General features: G+C 37.9%; 1 protein-coding gene across 6 annotated transcripts in view; it reads left to right on the top strand.

Moving 5' to 3' along the window:
* The window catches only part of RHOT1 (ras homolog family member T1), a 62,953-nt gene extending 46,249 nt beyond the window's left edge, over positions 1–16,704 (top strand). The window contains exons 19-22 of one of the 6 annotated variants that reach the window (XM_019647059.1): positions 468–563; positions 2,272–2,394; positions 13,948–14,091; positions 15,553–16,664. In XM_019647059.1, the coding sequence (XP_019502604.1) occupies positions 468–563; positions 2,272–2,394; positions 13,948–14,091; positions 15,553–15,670 (481 nt within the window). In that variant the 3' untranslated portion in view covers positions 15,671–16,664. Of the gene's footprint in view, positions 1–467; positions 564–2,271; positions 2,395–13,947; positions 14,092–15,552 lie in introns of all 6 variants that reach the window. The other 5 variants (XM_019647061.1, XM_019647060.1, XM_019647063.1 and 2 more) reach the window with 5 other exon arrangements.
* Positions 16,705–19,533: the final 2,829 nt, after the last annotated feature.

The following is a 19,533-nucleotide window of genomic DNA, read 5'->3' as shown; positions in this document are numbered from 1 at the left end:
GGTCACCTTCATAGTTTACTAACTGCCTTAAGATTGCATGGCTCTTAATGGCATTTGCCTCAGGTATTGTGTTTGTATAGATGCTGTTTTGTAACAAGCTAGTTTTCAGGCAGTGCGTTTCTCAGGACTTTATAGTTTATTCTATTTATGATTATGTTATTCTCTGAATTTTTCTTATGAAAACTACAATCTAAAATAGAGTAATTAAACATTGCTGTAAACTGAGGTTTTTTTCAGAAAGGTGTTTAAACTGAGGTTTTCCAGAAAGGTGTTTATTTGTTATGGATTTCAAGTCAGAGTTAATTTTACTGCTGTTCCATTAACCAATACTTTTTAAAAAACGCAGTAAGTACACTGTTGAAATTCTATTAGTGTTGGAAGACAAGTCCTTCCTATTACTATAAGATAAGCGCAACCTTATTTATGTTTTACCCTTGCTTTAAAACTCTCATATATGTTATCTACAGAGAGGATCATTACAGACACAGACTCCCCCGAGACATGGGCAACACTGATAGAATAGAGAATTTGAGAAAAATCTGGGTCTTTCTAAAAACTGCTTTGTAAGTTACTTTTTCTTTATGGCTTCTGTGGGATTTTGTTGACATTTTCTTATAGATGAGCAGATCTCCTTTCTTGCCATAATTAACATTTAGTAATTATCCAGAAACGCACTGCTTGGTCAGCCTTACTGCCTACCTGTATATTATGGTGTCTTTCTTTTTTTTTACTGTGTAGATGTGCTACTTTAATCTTGTAAGTAATTGCAACTGTTTTTAGATCTGCATCTTTAAAACATTTTACTGCAATTTGTGTGTGTGTGTGTGTGTGTGTGTGTGCGCGCGCACGCGTATGCGTGTGTGTATATCATAAATGTACATACTTGGATACTTGTTTATATGGTTAATAGCAAACTCCTTCTCATGAAGCATCTCCCTGTTGCTAAGCATACTTTGCATCCCTCCTCTTTGGTGGGTGGAGCCTGTGTATGTTGAAAAGTCAGATTCAATTTATAAAATAACAGATGGATTCCAGTATGACAGCTGGCAGTGACTTAGTAGCAGTGACATGTTTATCATCACAGTCAAGATTTAAAAAGGGATGTCTTGAGCCTATAAAGAGGTTTTTTAAAAAAAATTAATTCTTGTTTTTCTTCATGTTGGGAATTAGGCATTATTGGGATGCTGCTAACCTCCACCACCATGCCACCGTGTGCTGTGGTCTCATCTGATCTCACAAGCTAAGCCAAGTCAGATTGGGCCAGTCCTTTGACTGAGGAAGCCTTTAAAAAAAACTGTTCAGGTCTTACAGGAAGTGATGGCATTGATTCATCAGGAGGCGCTCTTCTGAGTGGGTTCTGTGCCAGGGCCTCTTCAGGGCTGGCGTAATGGCTTTGTACGTCTGAGTGGCTCTGACCACCGAGCAATCACTGGAGACCCCCCCTACTTTGGTTGTTAGGGCGGAGGTGAAATGGGTCGCCCCATGTGCCTGTACCAACTAGTGCCACTCCAGTCAACCAGAAAGGAGTCAGAAAGCCTCCCTAAATTTCATTCTAATACCAATTGGATCCACTGTTGATTTTTGCATCCTTACCTAGAGTTTCATCTTATCATACTTAGCTGCTGTGTTTTAGTAGCAGATGAAATTAAAACTATATTTTGTTCAAGTGGAAATTTATGAAGCACTTTGGTTTCCTTTGGGAGCCAGGGTGCTTGATCATTTAAAGACGATGCTGTTCATAACTCCTCAGGGTTGAATATACTCGTCTTTTGACTCTTTTGTGTATTTGTCGCTGTCCTCCTTCCTGGTTTTCAGGCATGTGTGTATGCTGAGGGAGAGGAGGAGGAGGAGGAGGAGGAGGAGGAGGAGGAGGGAAGGGTTATTTCAATGTTAGCAAGCTTTGTCCTTTGGGTGGGTGCTATGGCTTACTCAGTTTTTCTTTTTATTAATTTAGATGAGGGTGTCATCTATTGCTGTGCATATTCATTCCACTAAATCTCTTGTAATAATTCCATCCCCCCCCCAAAAAAAAAGCAAAAGTGTTAGGTAATTGTGCTTAGATTTTCTACAGGGAGGGAGGGGGGAGCTATGGCTGTTTATTATATTTTTGGTATATGTGGAATTCTGCACAACTTTAGCATGCCCCACACTATCCTTTTCCTTAGTGTTGCTTATGCCTAAATCTATCTTTTTTTTAAGTTGGCACACCCTGACTTGTGCCATATTTGTTAAGTAAGAACTCAACTCCTGTCCTTCTGTGTGTTTTTGCAGCCATGCCCGGTTACGCTGTATGTGCACCTGCAACAGGTGTACATTTTGCATCTGTCAGAACTTCCTCAACTCAGACTTGCTGCAATCTGTAAAGAACAAAATCTTCACTGCAGTTCTTAACAGGTTCTTAACTTTATTTACTGGGTACCAGGCATTCTGTTAAAATACAAAAGAAAAAAGGTGGATAACTATTTATTATACAGATACTCACCTACAAAGACAACAAGCCTATTGATGCCCAACTGACTTCCACTACAATTCTCACTGGGGTGACAATGTTTAGATTTGGAATCATCCTTAATGTCTTTAATAGATATATTTAGGGAACTATAAGATTTTAGATTTTTTTTTCATTAAGGAAGTTAAAATATCTTTCATATTAGCAGACATGTTTAAGAAGATTAAAGTCTTTTGGCTGAGAGTTGTAGAAATAGATTAGGACATTCATAGTAAGGAAAAGACACGATCCCAAATGTTATACTATATTTAACTTACCTTCAAATAATACAACTTATTAAAACCATACTAATAATGTGAACAATATCTTGGGTTTGGAAAGTTCTCTATTATAAGTACCTGGAATGTTTATTTGAAAGAACATGGTTTGTGGAAATGAGAATAATAACCAACTTTAAAGATTATGGAAAAGAAAAAAAAGATCTGTAGCACTAGTTTTTGAGGTCTTTATAATTGAGCTTAAAACATGAAGTATGCTTAGAAAGTAGTATGCATTTAAAAAAGAAAGAAAAAACAAAAAAAGAGGTTATTTACATTCCCTCAAAGCAGTGAACTTAGAAGGTTATATTCTTATTCTGGTCATGCTACCTTTGTTCACATTGATTTTACATTTTGTGAGCATTTAAGAGCCTATGTAATATTAATTTGTATCCAGTGTCACATTTTTATGTGTCTAAGAATGAATTAGGTTTTTGAAATCATTCAGGTGTCATTGGGAACTGGGCTTGATTAAGATAGATGATCAAGCTAACCAGATTTTGGTTAGAAATGGGTCAGTTATTTGGTTTACCACTGGACTCTCACGGAAGGCTAGGCCATGACTGTACCACATGCGTAGGATGGTGTGTGTCTACCAGCAGTATAGAGGCGTGGCTGTGAAACAGCGAGAGTATATCTTATGTGAGTCAGAAACTGATTTTGAACGCATTCTAAAGGAGTTTTGGTGATGTTTTGAGCATGAGCAGCTCTGGAGTAAGAATCTCAGGTGACTGCTTTGAAGGGATCGCCACATTCATTTGGTGGTCAAGTTCTGCCTCTGTCCTTTGAATGGCATCCTATAAAGGGATAACAGACAGATTCTCTTGTGACAACTGAAAAAATGCAGGTTAGTTCAGACCAAACAACATTCAGGAGCTCTGATGTTGGAAATAGAGTTGAAAGAGATACTAGAGTTCATCTGGCCTAACTTCTCCTTCAAATGCCTTCCTGCAAGCCTTCCTGAGAGAGTGCTGCTTATCTGCCGATGGCTTTCCTCATTGGAGAGGTGCTTTGCTTTTGCCTTTTATTTATTTTTAACTAAATAATTTCCCTATAACTTTCTTTCCTTTAGTTTTAGTTCTGCCCTTTAGAACAACATACGACTATTCTACTCCCTCTTCAACATAGATATCCTTCAGGCATTTAAAGACGGCCATCATGTCTCCCCTGATTTTCTCTTCTCCAGGTAGAACATCCCCATTTCTTTCAGCCTTTTCTTAAATTAGACCGTTTAGTGACCTCATCATTCCTGGTTGTCCTCACCGCAAGCCCCTTAGGTTTTCAGGGTACCTCTTAAAAGGTGCTGCTGAGAATGAAGAGCTGTGCTCCAGGTGTGGTCTGACTCGTCCAGAACGGGGCAGTCGTGTTCCACAGTTAGGACAGTGCCTGTCTACTGCATGAATTCACTTTTTGGCAGCCCCACTTCACTGTTGATATGTATTAATCTTGGGGTTAATTGAAATCAGATTTTTTTCATATGAAGTGCTGCTAAGGCAGTGTCCCTTCCCTCTAATTGTGTATTCGCCATTTTTAGTTGGCTCTTTGAATCTGAACACAGATACGTATGTATCTCTATTAAATGCCATATTCTTTTTGATCCATTTGTTCTAGCTCAGTCATTTCAAACATTATTTTTGTCATTTGTCTCATAATAAATCTCTCTCAGCATTGTGCTGTTTGAAAATTTGGTAGATATGTCTTTTTTACCTTTCAAGTTGTTGATTAAAAAATAATGTTGGAGGGCCGGCCGAGTGGCTCAGTTGGTTAAGAGCTCGCTCAAGAGTTTGATCTCTGAGCAACAGCGGTTCGATTCCTGGCCCGAGGTGAGCTGCCGCTGAGCTGCCAACAGGTGGCAGGATGACTCAGCTAAAAAATAATAATAATAATAATGTTGGATACCCAGAGACTGAAGAGAGAGAGCTAAAGCAAGCAAGCCCTATAGCACTCCACTACAGAACTTTCCTAATAACACAGGTTCATATTTCTTGGGGAAGGATTACTCTGTCAATTAAAAATATTTTATTATCCAGTCCATATTTTATCTTATTATCTTATGAGAGATTTCATGGAGGGCTTTTTTGAAACCAGTATATAATTTCTACTACATTCCTCTTATTTACCAGTGTAGTAATTTTATCTAAATAGGAGATGACATCTATTTGGTGTCATTTTCTTGGTGAACTCGCTTTGGCTCCTACTAATTGCTAATCACAGACCATCTATTTTGTTTATTCTAGAAGCTCTTGAATATCCAGAATTACAGATTGATTCATTGTCTGCATCTTTATGACAATTTTATTCTTAGATTGTTTTAGTCAGCTTCCAGATGAAATAGGTTGGGTGTGCATTATTGCATGAGCTTGCTTATAGTACATTGCTCTGTACAGTGATCCTCAAAGAGAAATCAGTACATTTTGTCATATCTATTTATAAACTAGAAGTAATTTAATGATCATGTCAGGATACATCACTGACATCTGATAATCAAGAATGGAAGGAATGAAAAAGGTGAGGAGGGAAACCAGTGCACCTTTCAAAGCACTCCTTCCTTGACCCCTGATAGCATTTCAATAATTTGTTTTAGAGAAGTACAGTGGAAATTTAAAAGTTGTATATTGAAGTTTTTTATAGTTCACAAAAGGATGTAGATCAGATAGGTGGGGTGGAGGCCCAAAACCTAAGTGCTTACAGGTCCGGATGGATACTGTAAATGAATGAGGTGGCTAAGGGTAAGAAATAAGAGAAGCGGGAACTGTGACAGGCCCTGTCTAGAAGAGGCAGCCACAACTCAGCTCTGGCCATTTGTTGTTGTACAGGCCTGGTGTCAGCAGGTCTTCTGTGAGACAAGAAATTTCCTGATATTTAAATAATAGCAATTAAATTTTAAAATTTAAAGTACTAATCAGAAGAAACAAAGCATGTTTACAGGCCACCAGCTTGCAACCTTAATCTTAAGATAGGCTTCAAGTTGTAGGCACACACACACACACACAAAAGTACACCTAAGGCATGAAAATGTACCTTAACCTCCCCGCTCCCCAATTTACTCCTTTCTCATGAAAAATTTGAAAAAGATACAAGGTGATGGGGTGAGAATGGAATCACCTTACCCTAGTAATTCTCAGGTTTTTGGCAACCTTTGGTAGTTGGTCACCATTGGTTTGCCATGGTAGATATATCTCACTGTTACATAAGCAGATAAGGGATTGATTGATTGAGTACAAGTCATTTAAGAATTTTTCACTGTAATTCACTCAACATTAAGTCTTACGTCTTTGGTTTTAGAAATCCACCATGCCTAGTGTTTGATTTAGAACTGTAAAAGAGCAGCTTTAAAATTTTCGTTAAAACAAAAAGTTTAATCAAATGTCTGCAAAGGAACTGATAGACAAATATTGGTCCATACCTATTGGTCTCAAATTAGTGCATTGGTTTAGTGTGCTTATAAAAAATTTGGTCACTGAAATGGAAATTACTTCCAGAGACAATACAGGTTCGAGGCCACATTCTCCCTTTTATCTCATCCCCCCTCTTTGATTTATTTATTTAAATACTTAATTTAAGTACCTGCTTTAGATAGGATCCTGCTGTGAGCTGGGGCAAAATACGAAGATGAAGGAGATGTGAACCTGCCTTTAAGTACCTTGGTAAATATTATGTTGTTAAAATTTTTTTTTCTTTAAACTTTGGTTATACCGTATTTGCCGGCGTATAAGACGATTTTTTGGCCCTGAAAAATATGCCTCCAAGTGGGGGGTCGTCTTATACGCCAGGTACACTTCAGATAGACTGCCCATAGTGCTTGCCCCGTGCCATAGTGGCCTCCCGATGCCCGCCCACTTCATTCCACATACCGTTCAGGCCTCAGCAGCGCTGCTGGGTATATGCTCGGCTGTGTGCGATTTTGCAAGTGTGGTAAATTCGGGTTACCGTATATTTCTTTACATATGCATTGAAGATTCGCGATTTTGCGCTATCATGGTGCCTGTTAGAATGTTGAAGAGCTTGCACTTGCGCACTAGTGAGGTCCCAGGGAGATGCTGATGCAAGGGTGGACCAGACTGCTATAGTGACAGGGCGGGCAAACAGGGAGCAGGGACCAATCAAATCAGGCTTTGTATACAGCCAACAGCCAACCACAATACTGCACCATTGTACAGTACAGCATAGAAAATGTCGACCAGTCAAACCCCTATCATCCCTATCATGGCACCAGCCAAAAGAAAGAAGTATGATGCAAATTTTAAACTGAAAGTTATAAACTTTGCTAAGGAAAATAATAATTGTGCTGCTGCAAGACAATATGGAGTAACAGAAAAGATGGTTGGGGACTGGAAATCAAATGAGAAAGCATTAAAGAGTATGCCAAGGGGTAAGTGTGCATTAAGAAGAGGCACCCCACACTGGCCAGAACTCGAAAAACATGTAGCAGACATGGTGGCTCAACATCGCCAAAACGGTTATGTGGTGACATGAAATACAATATGCTTGTTTGCACTTCAGTGAGCCAAATCAAATCTGATATTGTTTTACCTTTTATTTGGTGTGTGGAAGGTGTGCGGAAGAGGGGGTAGTCTTATACGGCGAGTATATAACAAACTCTGTATTTTGAGTGGAAATGTTAGGGGGTCGTCTTATACGCCCAGTCGTCTTATACGCCGGCAAATACGGTAGTTTCAGTGACCTTAGTGCCATACTAAAAAAGGAAGTGCTATAACCTGATCATGAGAGGATTTAAGCCTGTAATTAATGTATATTCAGGCAGTTTTAATAGATTCATTTCTGAAATTGTCCGTTTTGTCCCCTACCTATGTGTCTTTCATCAGAAAAGATTATCCCTTTTAGGGAACTTATAGTGGCAGTACCTATTTTAAGTAGAAAGTAGTAATACATTTTTTCTTTCCAATTTAATTAAATGTACATTGATTTCAACATGCAGAAAAAGTGTTAAACTATGTATCTGACATGTGACTTTGTTGTTTGGTAATTATGAGCCCACACTTCAGATCTGGATAGGTTTATGTTTTTCTTTAGAATAATTTATGAATAACTGGAATTATTTGAATTTAAATACATTTGGAGGATGCTTAACATGTGGTCAGATGATTTTAATCTTTGGTAATGCTTTCATTTCAAATAGTGTAAATCATGTTAGTGGGGAAAAATATCTTTTGATTATAGTTTAAGTAACTTTTAATCTGAAAGTATTAAAATGATTATATAAGATTGAGCTTGATTGTTGGTTTGACCTACCCAGGATTTTAGTTTAAATGTTTATTATTCTGACTTCACAACACCCCTACTTTGCATGAATGAAGATGTTACTATACTGTAGTGCTCTGTGAGCTTTAATTTGTCCTTTGCTTTAGGTATTCATTTTCATTTGTTTGTCTGGCCCACTTAGTCATTTATTTTTAACTCCTCTCAATTCCTTTCCCAGGTAGTTTTCTGTGTATAATCCACTCCTTCTAACCTATAATTCCATCAAAATGGTTTATTTTACAATTTATTATTTTGGTGTGATTTTCTTTGATACATATTTTGGTTGTAGGATTTCTTTTATCCCATTTTATTATTTGCATTAGCCATATACATTATTTGTTCATGTTACTTCTTATGTTTGTTAGCAGCATTTTACTTTAGCAACCAGGTGTATAGCCCACATTGAGTGTTTACAGAAGAGGTATGATGGGCAGTCATCATACCCATTGTATGTTTTACCCTATTTTTAAATGAATTTTTTAAATTGGATATATGTGACATTTATTTTAAGCCATTCGTTAATGACTTCATTTGCCCATATTGCTTTAATCATCACCTAAGTTCCTCTTTTATATAATTTAAAATCATGTTAATATAAGAGCCCTTTTTTTGAAGAAAGGATTTTATTACCATCATACCAAAATGAATTACCTTTTCATAGGATTGCTTTATGAAGAGGATAGGTTCCTAGAAATCTTAAATGTTATAGGTATTCTGTTGGGAATGTAAGAGTTCTTAGGTAGGATATTATGATATCGTAAAATATTGTATCCAAGGAAGTCCATCCTGTGTTTTAGTTTCACGTGAAACTTCTATGTTCCCTTGTATGAAGGTCCTTACAAAGCTTTTCTATGAATTTGGATACAAAGTCATCTGTTTAAAATTATACAGGAGTTTGTGTTACAGAGTCTTATTAAATAAGCTGCTGCTGCTTGATAATTTAAAATATTTTTGCCTATTCTGATCTTTAAGTATCGGTAGTTAAAATATAGATATTATGGGGCCGGCCAAGAGGAGCGATGGTTAGGAACTGGCTTGGGATGCCAGAGGGCCCCGGTTCGGATCCCACATATGAGGGCCGGTGACGCTGCCCTCTGCAGCTAGGATGCTGAACAACAGCTCAACCTGGAGCTGGGCTGCTGTGAGTTGCCGGTGACGGTGTAGGCTGCAGCCCCTGTGGCAGTGGGTTGCCATGGGCTACCGTGTGTAGCCAGCAGCCAGCGTGAGCGGCCAGCAGCCGCAGTGAGCGGCCGTCCAGAAGCCGGTGACTGATCTGCCTCGCCTGGGAAGAGCACAATGATGGTGCCAACTTGGGCCAGTGAAGCGACGTCCTCTACAACTAGACTGAAGAACAAAACAACAGCAACTTGTCTGTTCCCCTTCCCCCAATTCCCCAATTAAAAAAAATAATAAAAAAGAAAAAATATATAGATATTATGTTTCCCATGTATCTATGATCATCTAAATTTTGATTCTTCTAATACTTAGTAAAGCATTTTTTGACATTAATGCACACCTATGCCCTGTTCAAAAGTATGTTATTATTTAGGCATGCTCAGTTAACAGCTTTCTGGTTTTTATGTTGCAGTTCAACTTTGTTGAACACTATATTTTGATTTCTAAATTTATTTTGAGAAATATCTTATTAAAATATTTTATGCCTACTACTAGTTCAATTTGGAAAATTGTCAGTGTTAAGATTAGTAGTAGTAGTAATGGCATTTTTATTAGAAATAAACATTAAAAATAATTCACCAGGCAGAAGCATTGAGAGGAATAAAAGCAGGGAGGTTTAGAATTCTTAAAAAAAAAAAAAAAGGTGAGTTATTTAAAAACAGAAAACTAGTTTTGGTGACCTCATTACAGTCTTTAACTTGAGATGTGTAATTGCAAATAATTAAAAGCTATATATGATATCTGTGAGCCCTAGTAACTTTAGGTTATATAGGCTGTTTCAAAGTATTAACTTAAAATTCCATACCTGAGATATATATATATATGTATAGAATTATAAAATTAGAAGACCTTTCATATTAGTGCATTTGTACACCTCTGAATTGTGTTTGGAAAGGATAAAATGGTGAGATGAGAAGAATGAAAAGTAGGAAATTCAGATTTGTTTCTGACAGGCTGTACGGGAGGGCTGATAAAAGTGACTGACTGTCTGGGTGGAACTACTCTTCCTACAGTCTCTTAGTTTAGCTGCCTTTGAGTAGGTTCTCCTGTACTGTTCTTTCCTCTGCACAATCATAGCCTACAGCGTAAAACAATGTTGATTGATACCTGAATCTCTCTGAATTCTCCCCCTTCCTCAAATTCTAATTTTTGCCTACTTTTAGGTCTCTGTAATATAGTTTTCATTCCCCAGATATAAACTGTTGTGACACATTATTAAAAACAATATTAAAAATACCTACTTGGGAATAGCTAGAATGGGTTTAATGCCATTGAGCCCTTTAGGGTTTGATTATTTTATGTTTGTAAATATTGCAATTGATAACATTCCCTTTATTTATTATTGGTTAAATACATTGGACCAATACAGACTTTAGGTCATGTTCTTATATTTTCCATAACTGCAGAGTTAATCAAAAGCATCTTGTGTGCCTTCTCTAAGGCATTCTGTGCAAAGGTAACAGGAATTTTGGTCACTCCGTTATATGCCTTGTGTGACTGTTCACAAAGACAATTCATAATTTAATTCTTTTTTTAAGATTTTATTTATTTTTTTAAAATATTTTATTGGGGAATTGAGGGAGGGGAACAGCACTGGAGAATCGGGGGAAGGGGAACAGACAAGTTGCTGTCAGTTTGTTCTTCAATTTGTGGAGGACATTGCTTCACTGGCCCATGTTGTTGTTATCATTGCGCTCTTCCTGGGTGAGGCAGATCGGTCTCCTGCCTCTGGATGGCCGCTCACGGCGGCTCTTGGCAGCTCACACCGGCTGCTGGCCGCTCACGCTGGCTGCCGGCCACTCACGGTAGTTTATGGCAGCCCACTGCAGCCCACCGTCACCTGCAACTCACGGCAGCCCAGCTCCAGGTCGAGCTGTTGTTCACCATCTTGGCTATAGAGGGCACTGTCACTGGCCCTCATGTGGGATCCGAACTGGGGCCCTGCTGCTCAGAGCTGGCATCCCAAGCCAGCTCTTGACCAATGCGCCACTCGGCCGGCCCCATAATTTAATTCTTTATTGCTTGAATTTTGAAACATTTCCTTCTGTCTGCCTTATTAAGTAGCAGCCTTAATAATACCCGAGTCCAAGCATGTTGGTTGGCTCCCACACCTGTGTCAAGAGGTGCCTGTCATCTCATCGACATATGGGCCCGCAGCACTCCTAAGAAAGCAAGCCAGCATCCAAAACACAAGAATTTTTCACCTAAGAACTTGAAAGCTCTGACAAGCTTCAAATGATTAATTAAAGTTACATTCCAACATTTAGTCATTGTTTCTTATGTTTTCAAAAGAGAGACTTCTGAACTAAATTATCTTATTCCACATAGAATTGGAAAATGCAGTAATTCTTGGATATCAATACATTTTTTTAAAAAGAACCCTTTATACACACACACTTGCATACGCACATTTTTAACTCTGTAATATTCCTTTTGGGGAAGTCTAGCTTAAGGAAACTGTCCTAAATATAGAGAAAAATCTTATGTATAATAGAAAGATATTCATCGCTTTAGTTATAGTCACTAGTAAACAGAGATAGATCAATAGGAGAATGGAATATAATGCAGGTATGTGAAATGATGTTTCTGTAATTTATGGAAAAGTCATTACATAATAGTAAGTTTTTAAAAAGATATAAAATTAAATAAATTATATACATTGTGTTTACAGCTATGTAAGAAATATATATATAAAGCTCTAAAAGGAAATACCTCAAATTATAATTAATTGCTTTAGGTGATAGGACTCTGGGTGATTGTTTTTCTTCCTGCTGTACTTTTATTTTGCACATATCTTATAATGAGCGTATATTACCTTTTTAATACTAAAAACCTTTTAAGAAGAAAGAAAAACTGTGCAGTAAGATTATAATTTATTCTAAGATGGTATTTTATGTGAATCATTTTGAAAGAATTATAGTTTGGATTTGTGGAAGAATTTTATTTTTTGCTTGTATTTAGACATGAACTGGGAAGCAGCTTGATGAAACTGTTACTCTGCTTCTGCTTGAGACCTAGAATGACCAACTTGACTCAGTTCTTTTTTTTTTTTTAAAGATGTTTATTGGGGAATTGGGGGATGGGAACAGTGCTGGGGAATTGGGGGAAGGAGAACAGACAAGTTGCTGTCCTTTTGTTCTTCAGTCTAGTTGTGGAGGACGTTGCTTCACTGGCCCAAGTTGGCACCATCATTGCGCTCTTCCCGGGTGAGGCAGATCAGTCGCCGGCTTCTGGATCGCCACTCACGCTGGCTGCTGGCTACACATGGTAGCCCATGGCAACCCACTGCAGCAGGGGCTGCAGCCTACGCCGTTGCCGGCGACTCACACAGCCCAGCTCCAGGTTGAGCTGTTGTTCAGCATCTTAGCTCTACAGGGCAGTGTCACTGGCCCTCATATGTGGGATCCGAACTGGGGCCCTCTGGCGTCCCAAGCCAGCTCTTAACCAACGCGCCACTCGGCCGGCCCAGACTCAGTTCTTAATACTTAAGAATACAGTTAAGATTGCACCATTCTCTATTCAGGTGTTGTGAGCTAAGCAATGACAAATGTGCCGTCCATTATAAATGCTTTCTCTTTCATACAGAGAGCCTGGTTAATGCAGCTTTTAAATGCACCTGATAAAGGCATAAAATAGTTCTCAAAGTAGCTTTCTATGTATAGAAGTTTAGTTTTCCATGTCTGAAAGTGCCTGAAACAACTATTATAAGATCGATGAAGCCATTGAAATATATTTAATGAGTTAATAGTTGCCTTGAGTTTTTAACTAGCTATATCTTGAGCACATATCTATATTGTTTGTCACATATAAATATGAACAGCTGCTTTGCCTATTGAAGTCTATACTGTAGCTTGGGGAAAATAATAATCACTATCTTGAAATGTAAGAGAAAGCTAAGCAATGAAGTCAGTCAGAATATATTATTTCGTGAATGGTAATACTTTCTTAAAATACAACAAAGGGAGCTGTGTGCAGCAGATTCCATACTTGAATATTTATGAGAAATTATTTTGACTGATTTCAGTGTGATTACAGTTAGCTTTAATCCTAACCATTTTTCTTTCCTTAAGTTAAAAAATATACGTAAAAATTTTTTAGAAAAATCCCCCATCAGTGAAAATGCAGCAAAATCACAGAGACCCAAGCTTAAAACAAAAGCTCTAATGTACTTTTAGCCTGTGTTCTCGCTTTAAATTCTGTACATCTCTGTTGACCTGGAGTCTTGGAGTTGTAAACATTGAAACCCTCATCATAGGTTCATGACAGTCTGTGAGTCTGGGATGTTGGACCCAACTTTTCACAGATGTGTTTTGTAGTTTTTGGTAGTCTGAAATTAGAAGCATCTGTAAACTTCATGGCTAACAGTTGTTAGCCTCGTTGTGAATGAATACTTAAGGTCACCACATATTGCTAAGTACTGCTCAGGGTATCGGTTTCAAGGGCTTCTCTTAGTGTTTCAGACACAACAAGACCAGCCTCTGAGGGATATACAGAGAATATATACAACAGCCTTAGGTTTCCTTGCATAATATTCGAGTGTTTTAAAGAGGACATATAGATAGATTTCAAGTTTGGCAATTTGCTATAGAATACGTTTATTTTAAGTACAACAAGCAGGGGATGCATCATATAGGGTGGCAACTCAATTTCTGTGTGGGATGTTTAATGGAGAGATGTTATTTTCAGTCCCCTTCTTTTGTGAGCTCTGCTGTGAACTGCAAACTGTGTGCATGTGTATACAAGGTTAAGAGCCCAGGTAGCTGAATGGGGCGCCATGCTGGTAGCAGACGACGAAGGCAGTGTCACTCACCAGGTGCATGCCGTCAGCTCGGTTGAAGATTCCATCTTCATGGGGTCATCTCATGGTCCACTTTTTCTTGAAGCCAGGTAACATTCCCCACGACCAGTGGGTTGGCCTTGTTGGAGTTTTTCCACCAGGAAAAACTAAATCCTAAGAATTCTCTTCCCTAAATTAAAAAAATAAAACATTGCCTGTTGAAAGAACTAACTCGCAAGGTAGAATGAACCTGCGTTAGCACTCTGCTTTGTGAAATAATAATTATGGAAGGAGTGATTTTTTTGTTTGTTTTAAATAGAAACTGGGGAAGATAAAAAATGGGAGTGTTGTGTTTTGTTTTGCCGTGGTGATAAGCATGGAACAGTCTGGTTTGTTATAGACTTGTTTCTAGGGGTGTACAGATGGCATTTTGTGATAACTAACCTGATTGTTCACTATTTGACTATTACTGAGGCAAAATAGTTCTGTATAATTGATATTCTTGGCTCTTAATTCTTTTGCATATGTCAGTTTCTTGGTGTGTTTTTTTTTTTAGTGATGTCTGACTTTTGCTTCAAATCTGTTTGTTTATCTTAAGTTGTAAAATAACCTAAACTAGACAATCGCTCTAAGCTCTTAATTCTGTAAGTTTTCTACATCACCTCAATTGTGTTCACTTAACTAAAATTTCAGCGACACTTGAATAAAATCTTCCAACCTTTGCTTTCAAGCTTTATCCTCTTCGCACAAGCTGTCATACTTGAGACTCTTGAGGGTGCTTAGCAGTGTTATTAACTGAGCATGCTCACAAACTCAGTTTGTGATACAGGCTGTCTCTGTCCTTGTCATGCACAAAATGGCTTCTTTTATGTCATTCCCTTTCAGCCCATCATGTTACATTATGTCCTTTAATTGGTGCCATTGTCACTGCCTGTCTAATACCAGGATTTGGTTTTTTGGGTTTTTTTGTTTGTTCATTTGTTTGTTTGTTTTTTACTTTCTTTAATCAGCAGTAACCAAATTAATACAACCTGGGAAATCTTTCCCACCTCCTTTGGTAAATTTTGATGGGGCTCAGTATTTCCAAAGTTGACTTTAAGTATTGCTCTTAGAAAAGTATTGTCACTTGTCGCTTAACTGCTTACACGATAGCTTTCGGTTCCTGGGGACTCGAGATTGCACTTTAAGTTCCATGAAATTGACTCTCAAAATTGTGAGATCTCAGTCTTAACTTCATTTTGAAAGACCATGGTGGTATGCAAAAGTGGTAGGTTGATTTATCTAAGTTCTCCATTTTCCATGTGATGAAAATGTGTAAAATTTTACATGTTGTTTACTCCCAAATAGTAGCTAATTGTAAAGACATTTGATTTTATTAATGTCTACATTGTAAGATGATGATTATCTAAGCAGTGTACATGTGGCTGTATTGATGAATGTTTTTGGTAAGCATTACTGTATGCAATTAGCCTGACAAGTGTGCTAATACTTCCCTAAAAGTAGACTGTTAATATGACTGGTTTTTTCATACTAATTGTGTTTTAAACATTAATTATATTTTCTGACCACAGGCACGTGACACAAGCTGACCTCAAGAGCTCCACGTTTTGGCTTCGAGCAAGTTTTGGTGCTACTGTTTTTGCAGTTTTGGGTTTTGCTATGTACAAAGCATTATTGAAACAACGGTGATTAAAAAAAAAAAATACTGGCCCCTACCAAAAACAAATACTTTTATGTACATTATGAATGCTTTAAATTCTGCTAGAAATATTGACATATTTATACATGCAGAGTTACTTTATTAATATTTGTAATTCATGCATAAGAGTATTTTAATGATAGTTACAACTGCAGTATTGGCTAGCACATGGAAAGAAAGAGCTTAACAGCCAAACTAAAATGGCTAAATTCCAGAGGCCAAAAGGGAATATTTTGTAAATAATGTACATATTCAGGCAAGATATGGTCTCCCACACTGAGTTCTCGAAATGATGTTTCTAGACATTTCTACATGGTATTGTTAGTGCTCAGTTGGCTCACCTAGGTTTAAGTCAGCTCAGAGATTATATTTACTCATGGATCACTTATTTATTTCACATTTACTCAGAATGATTTGAGGGTTCTTTAAGTACACGAGGCACAATTTGCCATTTCTCTCCATTTGAAAAAAAAAATAGAGTCAGTGTCAGCTTACCAACACAACTTTCTTTCAGTCACTTATGGTAAGCCAGCCTTGAAGCCATCATACAGTCTAGAAAATTGTACAGCTGAGTATGAGGCTCTCCTTTAAAAGGAAGGAGTAAGCCAAAGGCAATTAGCAAAAGTTACCTATGCGATTATGTTGCTTCCTTTGTCAGTATGTTGAATTTTATAGCCCTTTCAATCAAACGAGAAAAAAAGATTTGTATATTATCAATGTTTTTAGTTTAAATAAACAGTCACCATTACTACTATTGGATTTCCTTCCAAAGTGTAAAACATTCTATAATGGCTTTGTCTATTATAGTATATTATGGTAGCTGCATGTGTCATGAAGTGTTCTATGTCTGGCTAGGATAATCTAGAAGCAGCACTTTTTTAAATGGTAAAATAAATCTAATGAATATAAACTCTCATGATAAACCTATTTTTTCCATCATCGACCTTTTCAAGTATTTAAATAAATAACCACTGTGTACTGTGATCTTGAGTTTTTTTGTCTTACAAAGTAAATATTTCTGTACGCATGTGAGTGACATCCTGTGGTTTCTATCTTTCTTACCTTGAAAATTATTTTTTATATAAAAAGGTAATACTCATTAGGAAAGAAGACAAGTCTGACTTGTACGTATAAGAGGAAACCTATTCTTAGAAAAGGCCAATTATTTTCCCCTGCACCTAGCTAACTAATGTGGTTTCTGCTCTGATTCACATGTCCGTTTTCTCCTTTAACATGGACTTTTTCCCCCTTTGCTATTCTGAGGAAGGTTTTCTCATGAGATCACACTTCTTGAGCAGCTAGTAACAGCATAACTCACTAGCTATAAGCTTATAAAAAACATGTGCCATGTTTACTTGCATACTTGCCTGCCTCGTCTCCCTCTCCCTTTTTATTCTAAATTTGAAAAAAAGGAAAATGAAGCAAATATCTGATGACACCTCATTTTCATTATTTTCTGAGAGATTCCTATTTACCAAATAAATTTGTCAGTTACACAGCTTCCAAAGACAGTCAGTTTTTTCCTTCCAAGTTCTTCCCTGTTCAGACTAAAATATTATTTTAAGTGACTATTCCTTATACAATAGATTGTTGTGTTTGTGAGAAAGAGGAAAGAAGGTCGTTTTTCAAGAGGTGAACAGTGTTGTGTTTATATAATTTAGCTTTTTCTCTTAACCTTTCTATTTGAAGCTTAATGTCTGATTCGCAGAAGACAGATCTACAGCTGCCCCATTTCGCACCTGCTCTGACATGTCTCCCTGGCTAAGCCTAACAGCCTTCCTCCTCCACTGTCAGTTTGGGGGGCGGGGGTGCGGATTGCAAACGGAATGCTCACCCGTTTCTCCTCGTTAACCTTAGACTCATGCGGATATTTTTCATTCCACATCCACTTTAGAGACTAGTTAATGTGGAGAAATACATGAATAAATGCAGTAATAGGCTTCTGGCTTTTACATGTGCTCAGAATATGCAAGCTGTACGAGTACTAAGGAAAAATGAGGAAAACAGGAACTTGAAGGTTGAAAGGAAATCTTCCACTTTGCACCAATTGCATTATCTTTGAAACGGACAATTTCGAGGCTGCTTGCTATGATGTTTTAATGAACAGTGAGGCAGTGACAGTGGAGAAACATCACTTTGAAGATCTGTAGTCCTATAGCATAATGTAGTAACTTAGCCTCCCTTAGCACATCAAAGGTCTGTTGCTTTTGCTGTTCATAATAGCTTTCTTTCTCTTTCATGGTGGGCCAAAAACTGAGCAATATGCCATATTGTCGAAGCTTATAAATGCTACGGTGGCTCTGATGATAGAATGTTTGGGGAGCACGTGACCATTCTGAAATGGCCTATGAAAGAGGCGGTAGGAGGGCTGTAGGGATCTCTGCATAGTATCTGTGCATCACCTGTCAGGGGAAGGCACCAGGAGTAGGTGTACTGATGAGCCAGGCTGGAATGAACGAGAACTTCTCTGACCTGAGGGAAGGCCACTGCATGATGACTAGCAGGGGGGAAACTGAGGTAAGTGCTCACACCCTGTGTGGAGCATAAGTCTTTCCTAAACAGGCCCCAGAACAGAACTGGTGTTAGCTTTGATGCCCCTTTTGTTGGAATACTAGTAAAAGTCAATGGCAAAGTGTCTTTCAATATATGTGCAAATCTTAAAAATGAGCATGTGACCTAGTTTTCATAAAAACAATTATTTGGCATCATCCTTTCATTTATAATAGCCTATGTGTTTTTAGGAAGCTGATTTGGGAGATAGATACTTTTTGAGAAATACCACATGTCAGGATGCTAAATTTATTTGATGTTTACAATATGAGAATGCTTCACACAGGTAGCCTGACCACTCCAAAACCCTTGATCCCCAGATTCACTGTCCCAGTAACCCACTTGTTAAAACCTCTAGGCTTGCAAGTAATTCTCGTCTTCTTATGACTATGTATCAAAAGTCTCCAGCGAGCGTGAATGTGTTAACCTGTTTGGCCCTCAGCTCTGTGAAGTCTCACCTGTGAGTATCACAGTGGTGTATCTCAGCTCTCTCTAGCACATCCCAAACTCAACAACTGTGTCCCCTTGCCTCCCGTGGCACCCTCATACTTGTCAGGCCATTTGTCCTAGTTATTTTTTTGGTTCAGAAAGTATGAACACCTTACTAGAAGGCGAGATTTTGACATGATTAGGAAACACTTTCTAACTTCATGGTACCATTCTGGTTCCTAGCTGTATTTTCCAGTGATAGCGTTTGGTCTAGATTTTATCTTCTCCTTTAGCAGAGACAGTTGCAGAAGTCAGTGAAATTGAGGGCTTGTCCATCCTTCTGGGTTTGAAAGCTGCCCGCTGATGCATACACACACGGAAGCATCGCCGGTATTACCTTCATGCACTGAAAAATCCAAATTCCACAAAAACACTTTCCCCTCTTTCAGTATTTTCCTATTCATTTTACACGTTTTTAATAATCACATAACCCTTGGAAGTGCTTATTATTTGAATGGTATGGGTATACATGCTATCGTATAACTTATGGGTGATAGACCTTTTCTGTAAAGGGCCAGATAGTAAATATTGGAGACTTCTGCAGCTACTCAACTGTCCCAGCAAGAAAGGAGCCATAGTCGATATGTAAACAAATGAGCATAACTGCATTCCAATAAAACTTTACTTATAGGCACTGAAATTTGTATTTTATGTAATTTTCACTTGTCACCAAATAGTCTTATTTTGATTTTTTTTTAACCACTTAAAAATGTAGAAACTATTCTTAGTTCACAGGCTGTACAAAAACAGGCAATGGGCCAGATTTGACCAACCCGTAGGGTAACTGATGAAAGAATAGTAGTAAATGCATAGC

This window comes from Hipposideros armiger, unplaced genomic scaffold (assembly GCF_001890085.2).
Source record: "Hipposideros armiger isolate ML-2016 unplaced genomic scaffold, ASM189008v1 scaffold_108, whole genome shotgun sequence".
NCBI classification, from domain to species: Eukaryota; Metazoa; Chordata; class Mammalia; order Chiroptera; family Hipposideridae; genus Hipposideros; species Hipposideros armiger.
This window is presented reverse-complemented; position numbering and strand designations above follow the sequence as displayed.